General features: G+C 34.1%; 1 protein-coding gene across 8 annotated transcripts in view; it reads right to left on the bottom strand.

The window, feature by feature from the left end:
- Positions 1-12,500, bottom strand: part of LOC135223599 (dipeptidyl peptidase 4-like) — a 312,810-nt gene that overhangs the window by 75,475 nt on the left and 224,835 nt on the right. The window contains exon 1 of one of the 8 annotated variants that reach the window (XM_064262162.1): positions 7,701-7,745. The exons of the other annotated variants lie outside the window; for them this stretch is intronic. Coding sequence (XP_064118232.1) covers positions 7,701-7,703 — 3 coding nt within the window. The 5' untranslated portion in view covers positions 7,704-7,745. Of the gene's footprint in view, positions 1-7,700; positions 7,746-12,500 lie in introns of those variants that run through there. 8 annotated transcript variants of the gene reach the window in all.

Here is a 12,500-nt window from a genome sequence, read left to right on the forward strand (position 1 = left end):
AATTTAAACGTAAATTTCAGCGCAATTGAAAAATTTAAAAAGTAAAAAAAAAAATTACAACACCAAAAGGAATACATATAAATGAACAAAGAAACTATATGTAGATACTGGAGAATCTAAAAAGCTTCAAAATCATCCCAGATAATCACTTTCCACATGGTAGCGTTCGAAAAGGTCAAGAGAACATAGGTTATTGTTGTTGAATTCTACGATTATTGATAAAAAAACATATGATGTGTGAAGTATTCTCGACTAAAACAAGTTATTTTCCGACAAAGTTTAAAATTTGAGAGAGAGAGAGAGAGAGAGAGAGAGAGAGAGAGAGAGAGAGAGAGAGATCCGGTTGTACCTTTGCTTCTACAAATATTCGCTGAGGGTCAGAGGTCTTAAAAAAGAAAAAAAATCTTTAACGCAGCATGTATAGAAGGGAAATCCCCCACGAGGCTGTTATCATTTAGTCACGTATATCGTTAGCAATCAGAATTCTCTGAAATCTATATACAGAAAAATTACTACGAGTTGAAGAACAAACACCTTTTGTTACTTCGGACATGAACGCAAAAAATACTTTTTCCTTTAACAACCATTTTAGTATATATTTCTCTATTGTCTTCTTTTCAAAGTATTTTCCCGTTGTATCAAAAGCAAGGAGCCAAATAAATGTCAACGCAAGATTCTGTTACAGTATTTATAAACTATACTTCTAATTCAAGACACGTTCGTTATAACGGAACACTGTCTTCGGCCCAAAGAATATAAAAGAATTGAAAATTGTTACCATATTTATCGTATAATGCTTTCTTACAATACTCATGTCCAGTTCTTTATCAAATCACAGCTAGAAAGCAAATCTGTTACAAGATAAGGTCAGAATGGTTCAAATTGCACACGAAAGAGCGAGTCAGTCGCAACCTCTTTTGCCAGTGTGATCACTTGAAATTCATAGACACGAAAGCCTCAAATAAATGGCCTCTGTTTAACTGGGACAGGACACAGAGTCAAAATATATATAAGAGACAATGGAGTACAGGTGGCAACACATCAGAAACAACATTTAGGAGATTATCTAAGAAACAATACTTGAGCCGTTTCTAAGCCTAACAATGATATTATAAAGAGCAAAACAAAACTCCTGAGACAAGGGGCGCCAAACACACAAGTACAAAAGTAATAAAAATCAGGTTGTCGTTAAGAATAAAACAAAACAATCGAACTCCAACTTAACTTTCTTCTTCGTACACTGCTTTTTATGCAAGCTTCATCTCGCCCGGGTTTCTCTCCATCACTAAAAATCAACAGTCTGTGTTATATAATACCCAAGACTGGAAGAAACAATCATTCGCCACTATGTGTTTCTTTGGCCAGTTATAAAAAGGTGACTGGAATTTAGAAAACAAACTTACACCAGAACTACCCGTTCTTTGACTCTACTCACAAGAACTCCCAAATAGGAAAAGGCTTTCGCTTTCTTCTAGATTCGACTTCCCCCATCAAGGTGATCAATGATAATGGTGTTAGTGATATTATTATTACCTTAACATTCCCATAAAAAATGACGAATGAATATTTGAATAATTTTGCAACTGCATCTCACTCATCAAGAACATTATATTGTGTTGTATTCTATTGCTAAAAGCTTTGTGATCATTAAATGCGGCGTTTATTATAACATACATGTTTTTCCCTTCAATACAGAGAGCTCCAGAGGTTACTAACTCTGTTTTTAACGAGTATTTTGAGCTGAGGTCGCTGGACCCAAACCTGCCCCTAGAGACGCTCAAGGGGCACATTATTATTATTATTATTTTATTATTATTATTATTATTATTATTATTTACCTCTGACCAAGATACCAGACAATATGTTGAGGCTCTTTCATACTATATTCCGCTACTACATTTAATCTCTTCAATGTCTCACCTCGCGGCAGAAAGTAAGATCTAATGTCAAAGGATCAAATAACAAATAATCCTTTGCAAACTACTGGAAACACGCTGGGACTGATCAGATTCGGTCACTTCCTACGTCGGAGAAGCCCAAATCCCTTCTGAATGTCAATGAGTGCATTGTCCACATTACTCTCACCTGTTCGTAGTCTAAGGGCAAGCGTTGGGATATGACTGTACCGTACAACAACCAAACACCGTACATTTTGATTAGGACGAAACCTCCATGATGCATACAAAGCTGAACGAAATATAAACGCAGACTATGGACACACCGCTCGATACAGCATAAATGCAGCGAATGCATATAATTCTAAGTGAATCAACATCTAGATGAAACAAGTGTAGGAGAGGGCAGACTGGAGAGAAGAGAGAGAAAAAAAAAAAAAAAAAAAAAAAACTGGCGCTGGATCCCCACATCCTTGGGAAAAGAAAAAAAAATCCAAGGTAAGCAGGCTGTTCAATGGAATAACGTTAGGTTCGATCACAGCATCGTGAGGAGGAAACAAAGCATTGCCGAGTGTTGGACACAGAAATTCTTTTATATAAACGAACTGGATCTGTATATTCAACTTCCATTGAATATAAGTTTCCGTCCAAATGCGGTAAGGATATGTGCAATAAGTTACAGCCTAAAATGTCATATTTCACACTGATTGCTACTTAACAAACCTAGTCTTGGCATTACCCCTTTGAGTATTCATAACTTAATAATAATAATAATAATAATAATAATAATCAAAGTAGTAGTAGTAGTAGTAGTAGTAGTAGTAGTAGTAGTAGTAGTAGTAGCAGTTTGACTGCTTTATGGTAAAATTCACACTGATGTGCTACGAAACTTCATTATTATTACTCTGCTTGTCGAAATCCTTAGTTAGTGACATTACAAAGAAAAGAGGGAACACTAAACATACTGAATTTCATAAACTGCGGTTACCAGAAAAAACAAACTAACGAAAGAGAGTAATTATCTTTAACAGCCGAAGGCCTCCAATAAGAAAAATAGCAGTGAGACTTGTACAAAATGTACCATTCCAAAACATCACGACACAACTTCATCATGTTTAATCTCTTTACGCACGACATAAAATTAACAGCGAAAGATTTTCAATGACGTTCTAAACAAAACATTCTCACAACTAATTATGAAAAACTCTGTGCGCCTCACTGAAACGAGTAGTTTATAGATTAAAATTACCAACAGATCGGTAGCTCCACGCTGTCAAAAACTGAATGGTAAGGACGAGTTTTCGTATAAACAATTCAACTTGCTAAAACATACTTAACTGTACCACTGAACACGAAGGGAAACTCATTGGCTATCAATATATTATATAAGTTCTGTAAAATCAAACATAACTCATCATGTTCAGTGTGCATATAAACTTTCACAATTTATATATAATATTATATATATATATATATATATACTATATATATATATATATATATATATATATATATATATATTATATATATATATATATAATACACACACACACACACACACACACACACACACATATATATATATATATATATATATATATATATATATATATATATATATATATATATATATATATATATATATATATATATATATATATATACACTATGATTCACTGTACTGTACAAGAAGAGGGCCATAAATGATAGTATTTCCTGTGCGAAATAAAGACAGCATAACAAAGCACATATCCACAAAGGAACAATGGGTTTCGTACCGGAAGCTGATCCAGCCATGTAAATAAAGAAAATATGTAAGGATCACAAACAAACATATCTGTAACTATATCGTTCAAATAGTTGGGTATTGTAGTTAGATTTTACTACTGCTGATACATAAATAATATTGCCGAGTCACAGGGCAACCGGGACAAGGTTAATTAACTTCCTGACCAACGGGAGGCGGGCCCTGCTGGCCGGAATTTTCCGACTGTTAAATAGCTGGGAATATATATTCTCCCAATTACCCGGTCAAAAAAGGGACCTATAAATAATTACTACAACAGCCATGCATATTCAACACAGTTATAAGCCTGAGAAAATTTGGAGATGTTATACACTTAATGCAAAGGTCTCCCCTGCAGAGGTCCTGATCAATACCACGAGCAGCCAATTTGTCCAAAAGTTTTATAACTAAATTTGGTTGGGCCCATTTTTTTTTTCCTTTACCAAAACCTCACAATTTGATCTCGATACATTTCGCAGATTGGTCGAGGGATAGAGGCATGATACAGGAATATATTTAACTTTTATACAATTGTTTATAAATACATATGTGTGTGTGTGTGATGTTGGTGGTTACTCACATCTCGCATGGTATTGGAAAACAGAATTCCGAGCAAAGCACAGGTAAATCCTACTAATCTCCTTAGGCTCTAGCAGTTATCTCAGTATCTCGATCATTACGCAACCTATCCAAAAACAAAGAGAGATTACTGTGCCGATGAAAAATCCATGAAAACACATGGATTCAGACAATAACAACTATGCAAGTATATGAATAGGCTAAAAGATTTACTCTCCAAGATTTCATTTAAATACCAAACATTAAAATTTGATCATTATGAGATCCAAACATTAAAATTTATTATAAAAAAAAAAAAAAAAAAAAAACAATATAAAAACTAAAAAAAAAAAAAAATACATATAACACACAAAAAAAGACAAAAAAAAAAAAAAAAAAAAAATAAAAAAATAAGTATCTCGATCATTACGCAACCTACCAAAAACAAAGAGAGATTATGTGCCGATGCAAAATCCATGAAAAACCCTTGGATTCAGACAATAAACTATGCAAAGTATTATATTAATGGGGGGAATCGGGGGGGGCTAAAGATTTACTCTCCAAGAATTCATTTAAATACCAAACATTAAAATTTTATTATTATATCAAACATAATTCTAATAAATGAATCAGGAACGTTGACACTATATATATCAGAATTTCAAAAGTTTAAACTAGAGAATGTCTAATTTCATTTAAATACTTTTCTAATAAAACAAATATGAGCATTAATGGTCTTACAAAATATTAAAGGTAACCTGTGTTATTTTATGCAAGTTCATTGCAAAATAATGACCAACTCTTTAACTAAAAAATATAGGTTCTATACTTATTCCATAGTTCACATTATATAGGAAGGGGGAGCCTGACTAATGCTGTCGCACTTGAGTGGAAAGAAAGGCAAGTGAGCTTAGTCAGCAATACAGCGGGTAGAAAAAATAAATAACCAAGAAAAGTATATTAAATGAATTTATTATTATGATTATTATTTTAATCATTTTTATTATTATTATTATTATTAGTTAGTTATTATTATTATTATTATTATTATTATTATTATTTTTTCTTTTTTTTTTTTTTTGCTCTATCACAGTACTCCAATTCGACTGGGTGGTAAATAATATTGCCGATTCACAGGATTATATTATATTATTATTATTATTATTATTATTATTATATATTATTATTATTATTATTATTATTATTATTATTATTATTATTATTATTATTATTATCACAAAAAATAAATAACGAAAAATATATTAAATTAATTTTATTATTATTATTATTATTATTATTATTATTATTATTATTATTATTGCGTGCTTACCTTGCCAAAAATTACGACAGTACATAAGTAATTTCGCAATAGCATCGCACTTATATCAAGAACATCGCAGTGCTCTGCAAATCCTAGTTTAAGATTCTCAGACTGTTCACCAAAGAATCTGCCTCACGTACACTATCTGTGCTACACACGAATAAATAAACAGAATGGTACACATTTCGCTTATCAAAAAGGATTGTTTTTAACACGGAAAGAACTCTCGTTGTAAACTAATGGTCATTTTCCCTATAAAAGACTTCAGAGTAATTTTGAGACTTCCTGCTGCAAGTTTCTTATCCTCCCGACATCCGAGGAAGTAACGAGGGGGGACGACATCAAAAAGTTGGTTTACCTAATTACAGAGTAACGTGATGACATGATGAGGGGGCTCGGGGTGGATGTAACCACGGAGACCTCCTCGCGTTTGCGTTGATGTGCGTGCGAGCGCAAGATTATTTGATTATCTGCTGTTGTTATTGTCCTGGTAGATGATCCTTAATAGGGATTTCCTTCTGATTAAGATGATGATGACGAAAGAGAAGGTAAACAAAATATTGACGAGATAAGACGACCACAAAGATAAGAGCGCTTGTAGGCATAAAAGGAAAAAAATGGAAAAAATAAAGCAAAATCTAATAACAATTCGGAAACAGTTGTTATTTCTTTTAAGAAGCACCCCAGTTGGAATTTACATAAAAAGCGAAGACGCAATTGAGCTATGAAGGGTAGAGGAAGGAATAAATAAAAAATGAGACTTAATAAATAGAATGATGTACATGAAAGAAAAACAAGCAAATATCGCCAGTTCTTATCACTGCCAGCGAATGCTACTTGGCAAAAACAAGCAAATTATGACAAATGGAAGAACGGAAGTCTGTACTGGTGATGCGTTTCAAAAGTCGCTAGCTATCGGACAAAAAACATTCGAATTATTCAAAGTAAACAATCGGACAAAAACGATTCGAATTATTCAAAGTAAACAATTGGACAAAAACGTTTCGAATTATTCAAAGTAAAAAATCGGACAAAAACGATTCGAATTATTCAAAGTAAATAATTGGACAAAAACGTTTCGAATTATTCAAAGTAAACAATCGGACAAAAACGATTCGAATTATTCAAAGTAAACAAAGCTGAAAAATGTACAGTATGTATACTCAGTGTCCAAAAAGCTCAACATTCACCTAAACAACATAACATGTAAGACTTTAAAATATACATTAATCAAGCACGATTAAACTATAATAATGCGTCTTGTTATTCGTTGATAAAACGCACAGATTTACAATACCTTAAAATAGCATAAGTCTTGGTTTCCTGCAAAGGTGACTTTCAGATTTCTGCTACACTGGTCACGACGTCTAAGACAATGACACACACAGGAAGAGAGAGACAGACACCGACTTGTCATTCCGTACCACTAGCTTTCCAGCGTCCGGACAGCCAGCCAGTCTTTCGCTGCAGTACCGTCTTCTTGGTGAATTCAAGACGAAAACTACCGTTTGTTTATATTGTACTAATTCCGATTTCTATTAAGTCACTTCAATCGAGCCATCGATTTCCCTACACACTTATACACTGTATATTTGCACACACGTTTACACACACACACACACACACACACACACACACACACACACATATATATATATATATATATATATATATATATATATATATATATATATATATATATATATGTATGTATACTATATATAAATATATATATATAAATATATATACATATATATATATATGTGTGTGTGTGTGTGTGTGTGTGTGTGTGTGTGTATGTGTGTGTGTATGAGAGAGAGAGAGAGAGAGAGAGAGAGAGAGAGAGAGAGAGAGACTTTTGGATAAATAAGTATAGTCTATACAATTTAGATGTTTGCTAATCTAGATTTCAATTTTAATCAACGGTTTCAGCGTTACCTGAAATATAACTCAGAGCTTTGTTGTATAGTACACCCTCCATTAACTCAAATTGAACTGTATTACTAATAAGAAATCAAGACAAACAAAAGCAACACCAATTAGAAACCGAATAACCTCACGAACTAAAAGAGAATAACAAATAAGAAAAACCCGGGAAGCCTCACCGACTATCATGAACATGGTTTTCACGTAACCTTACCATATCGAAACGGCTGCACAAGACGCCTGCTTGCACCTAACTGATAACCTTGTAGCTAATAAAATTGAATGTTGCGAGTTTCGTACGCTTAAACACTTATCTACAATTTTTTTCTCTCTTTTTGCGGGGGGGGAGGGGGGACCTTGAGAAATTTTACATCGTGCACATACGGCAAGGTGGGTGGAGGGAGCCAAAAATTTGCTTATCACCAACAAAACAAATACGAGCTCTTAACTTTCTACGCATCATTTCGAGTAAACAAAAATAAGACTCGGACATACACAAAATAACGTCGTGTAATTTGGAAAACGTTTAAGATACAGTACTATGTTAATGTAAGACTGCAAAGGGAATTCCAAACACCTTTGTCTCTCTCCCGACTGACATCAAAGAAAACTTAAAAGACCGCCAAGCAAGTTACATCGCACCTTTGAAATTCTCAGTGTGATGCAGCGGGACTGGCAACTAAATATAGCGATGACAAACATGAGACTGAAAACCTGTCGGTAGGAACAGCGATGTTTACGCATCGTGGAGACTAACGGCAGAAGAAGAAAAAGACAGTCTTCTTGCAATAAATACGGCAGACAGTAGCAAAAATTACTAATCCCTTTGCACTTTGCTCCGTCAAAAAAATAAAAAAAGTAGACGACCATCTCGACTGAACACAAAAAAATTATAAACAAATAAGCAGAAAATCCAAAGACGCGCTTTTGATGTGCTCAGAGAAAGCTCTAACAAGATCAGCACGTTATTGTGGTTGCGATGGTGATGATGAAAATTACCATTATAAGTTGTCGGTTGTCTCTATTAGAACAGTAACCACAGTAACTTGCTCCAGTTTTCTAAAAGCACCTGACATTATAGATTCCGACTTCAGAAGCTTACTTAAAGGCGTAAGTCTACTGCACTAAGGAAAACGGGAATACCTAAAGATGATGAACTAGGAAACTATCAGTATAAAAACGTTAATATGTGACCTCCTAAAAACACTCGCATACTAGCTAGAACTGACCAATAACAAATTACTGGATTTGCCTGGGTTTACTATACTGTTTACGTTTATATAACACCACTTTTAGATGTAACTGAAATTTTTTTTATTAAAGCTTACAATAAACACAATCTTCCTTCTGTTAAATTAATAAAAAAAAAAAGAAATAAAATAAAATCAACACTAAGCAGCACAGAGTTTGGCTTTCATAATGATAATTATGTGCTCCTCCTTGCAATGAAAAAGCACTACGTAGTAATAGTTAATTTTTCAATTTAATAATTTTGTACTCTACTTGAATGAAAAATTGAGGCAAATACGTCATATTTTGTATGTTTTTTTTTAACAGCAACATACTCTACTTGAATGAAAAATTGAGGCAAATACGTCATATTTTGTATGTTTTTTTTTACAGCACCATAATCTTACTGATACCTCCTAAATATATTAATTTTTTAGGGAAAATGCTGTATGCGACAGGTGTGTGTGGTGTGTGTGTGTGTGTGTGTGTGTGTGTGTGTGTGTGTGTGTGTGTGTGTGTGTGTGTGTGTGTGGTGTGTGTGTGATAGATGGATAGTTAGATAGATAGATATATCACACGTACACACGTGCAACCACACATATTTACATAAATACATATACACATACAAACACACGCACACACTTATGTGTTTGTCTGTATATATGTATGCATGTAAATGAGTGGTTGCACGGGTGTGTACACGCATGGGAAACAGGGAGTGCGCGCACGTTGTTTACATTTACCACGAGTTGTCTTCTATAAATGAGATGCAAATATTGTCGTGCTCCCTTTCAAAATCAAGCTTGCAGTATCATGTTGGTTATAAGTATAAATCAAGTGTAAAAAGACTAATAACGAATTAAAACATACCTCGTATTGTCAATAAGTGAATGTCATTAACGAAGACGCAAATATAAATACATGGCATTTTTAGCGAGAAGAACGCCTAGAGTCATTTCATAAGCCAATAAAGGACTATCGAATCTTAACAAAACAGTACCAGATACCAGGATAAGAGAACATAAACACCCGATAATGAGAAATAAAACTTTTACAGAACTAGCCTACTCCTCAAGACGCTTGATCTGTTTATTTGTTAAGACCTGATGGTTTATGCCTTGAATCATAAACAAAGTTGGCTGCTGCTCCCGATTCTGAATGAGAAGAGTAAAAGTGTTTACGGAATAGACAGCGCACACAGAACTCAAAGAAAGGAGACTAAAGACTATGCCGCACTTAACATTGTTTAGCAATAAAATCATGTCATTTTATATTAAAAAAAATATACAACCATATATTTATTTATCTAAATTGAAAGTATTATTCACAGCCATAACTGTGATTTGAGAAGCTCTGAATTAACCTCAAGTCCTTCTCTGCAATATAATTTCCAGCAACTATTAATGAATACTTTCGACCGTCCTATATAACAATATCGGATAACTGAACTCTCACTTTTTATGTCAAAATACTTCCAATCTAACACTGAAAGTGTGACTCTTTACTTGCATGATCTCAAAGCTTACCACATCTTCTCGTAATAAGAAACTAAAACATAAAATTACTTGATATCAAAGGATGAAATTTTATCAATTTTGTCAAAATGTGATTATTGAAAAAAAATCGCTTTTGTCAAAATGTGATTAATAAAAAAAAATTAGTTTCAAGATATTGTCACGGAAAAATTAGGTCTGCTATCCACAGACATTACTCAAAAACCAAACTACGGCAACAAAGAAAATTCGCACACTATCATATCATACTCGCTAACGGACTGCTCATAAGACTAAAACCCCCTACTGCCATTAAAGATACAATCTAACAATAAGAACAGTCGAAATTAGGGAGTTATTTGCGTTTACTTCTAATACAGAAAAGGTTTACGCATCCTGACCCGTACGTACACACTTACGCATCACGTAAAAACTGAGTTCCGTAACCTCTCACAAAGAGACTTCTCTTTCTCTCTCTTATATTTGCAAGTCAACTTTCTCCCTTTTTTACAGCGAAGTCACTTTAGTATCCAGGACGTAGCTTACCCAGGCTGCGCCGGTGACTGCAACGGAAAAGAGAAAAGGCAGCGTTTTTGCCAGGGATTAATCATTAAAAAAGGACGGAATTTTGATCCCTAAACACTACGCAACGCTGCAACGACACTTAAAAGAGAAATGATGTACGCAAATTACCCATCGGTGAAGACAAGTGTGCGAAAATACACTCACGCACGAATATCGTGTCAACGAAGTACGAGTACGAGTTCTTATTTTATGCAAAATTCTTTTAGCAACAAGTGTTCTCCAGATCGACAAGCGAGAACAAACTTTTCCCCAGTTTTGTTTCATAATTGATAAAATAAAAGTATAACTCAAAATACATCACAAGGCAGGCTAAATATTAGTTTCTTAACTAAAATTTTAAAAGAAGGAAAATATTGTGCCACCAGTTGCGAAACCATATTCATCCAAAGTTTTTCAATTTAATTTAATTTTCTAGAATTTTCACATTTCTTCTGCCAAAACAGGGCTTAGAAGGTTGGGTGAATTATGCGGTTCAGTGATGGTCATTTATACCTGAGTTTCCTAATAATGATAAATGGTGACTTTCGTCGCCGTTGACACCAAACGTCTTTCAGACCAATTCATTTCTCGATACATATCGCGATGCATAAGAATGGGTATGACAAATGCACCAACACATGGACTGTCAGCAAATTCTCATGGATCATAAATTCTCGTTCTTTATTCGCCTTTGTCATCTCTCCAAAAAAAGAAAAATTCGTATTTGCAAACCATGATATACCCAGAAAGCGTGACAAGAGTATTATCATGGTATCACTCAGCTACATTCAAGGAAGTCTTTCTAACAATTCAACCTGCATAATGCTTGTCACAAACGCTGAGCTTCATTCCTCAAATGTAACCAGATCCTTTCCACAACAGTGTACATTTGCTTCAAGATCAATTAATTATGATCATCACCTAACTCACTACAAGAATACTCCTGAAATATTATATATATATTTTTAACCTTTCCTACGGGAACATTTCTGTAGTGTCAGTTAAAGGAATTATGAAAACCTCTGACGGCAATGAAGAGTAAACTCTAGACTCAGAACTCTCAGATAAGAAAGACCAGAGGAAGCAAAGGCTTTTTTTTTATGACTGAGTCAGTAGTATCTGGAATTCCTTCAGGCTGTGAGCAACACGAAAGAGGAGTATCCTTACGACCAGTCCCTCGTACTCGTCTTACCACATGCCCATCCGGACCAGGACAAAGCCCTCTCCAGAATCCTGTTCTCTAGAAGGCCATCAACTACAAAATGACAGCTTACTTTTATTCTCTCTCGAATCACGTCCATTTATAATTTATTAAAGAAAAATCACTTATCGACATTGATCAACATTTTTTTTTGAGGATTTTAAATATACATTATTTGCTCTTCCTCCCCTTCCCAATTTTACTTGAAAGGAAACTCTGAATGGACCCATCAAACGCAATCATTCAAATAAACAAGGCTAATTCTACCACATACTCCAGGATAAAAGTAAAATGTTGATAAATGCCAATAATAATTTTCACTTCTAGAACCTCTGCCAAGCAGATCAAACTATTTAACAAAGTAAATGATTCAGCACTAAACTTCCGATAAGAATATAATGTCAACTGAGAGAGAGAGAGAGAGAGAGAGAGAGATGGGAAAGCTTCGCGTATCAAGAAGAAATTAGATTTTTGCAAGTCTCCTTTCCTTCTGCACATTACTTTTCATCAAAAGGAGTTCACCCTT

Source organism: Macrobrachium nipponense, chromosome 10 (assembly GCF_015104395.2).
Source record: "Macrobrachium nipponense isolate FS-2020 chromosome 10, ASM1510439v2, whole genome shotgun sequence".
Classification (NCBI taxonomy): Eukaryota; Metazoa; Arthropoda; class Malacostraca; order Decapoda; family Palaemonidae; genus Macrobrachium; species Macrobrachium nipponense.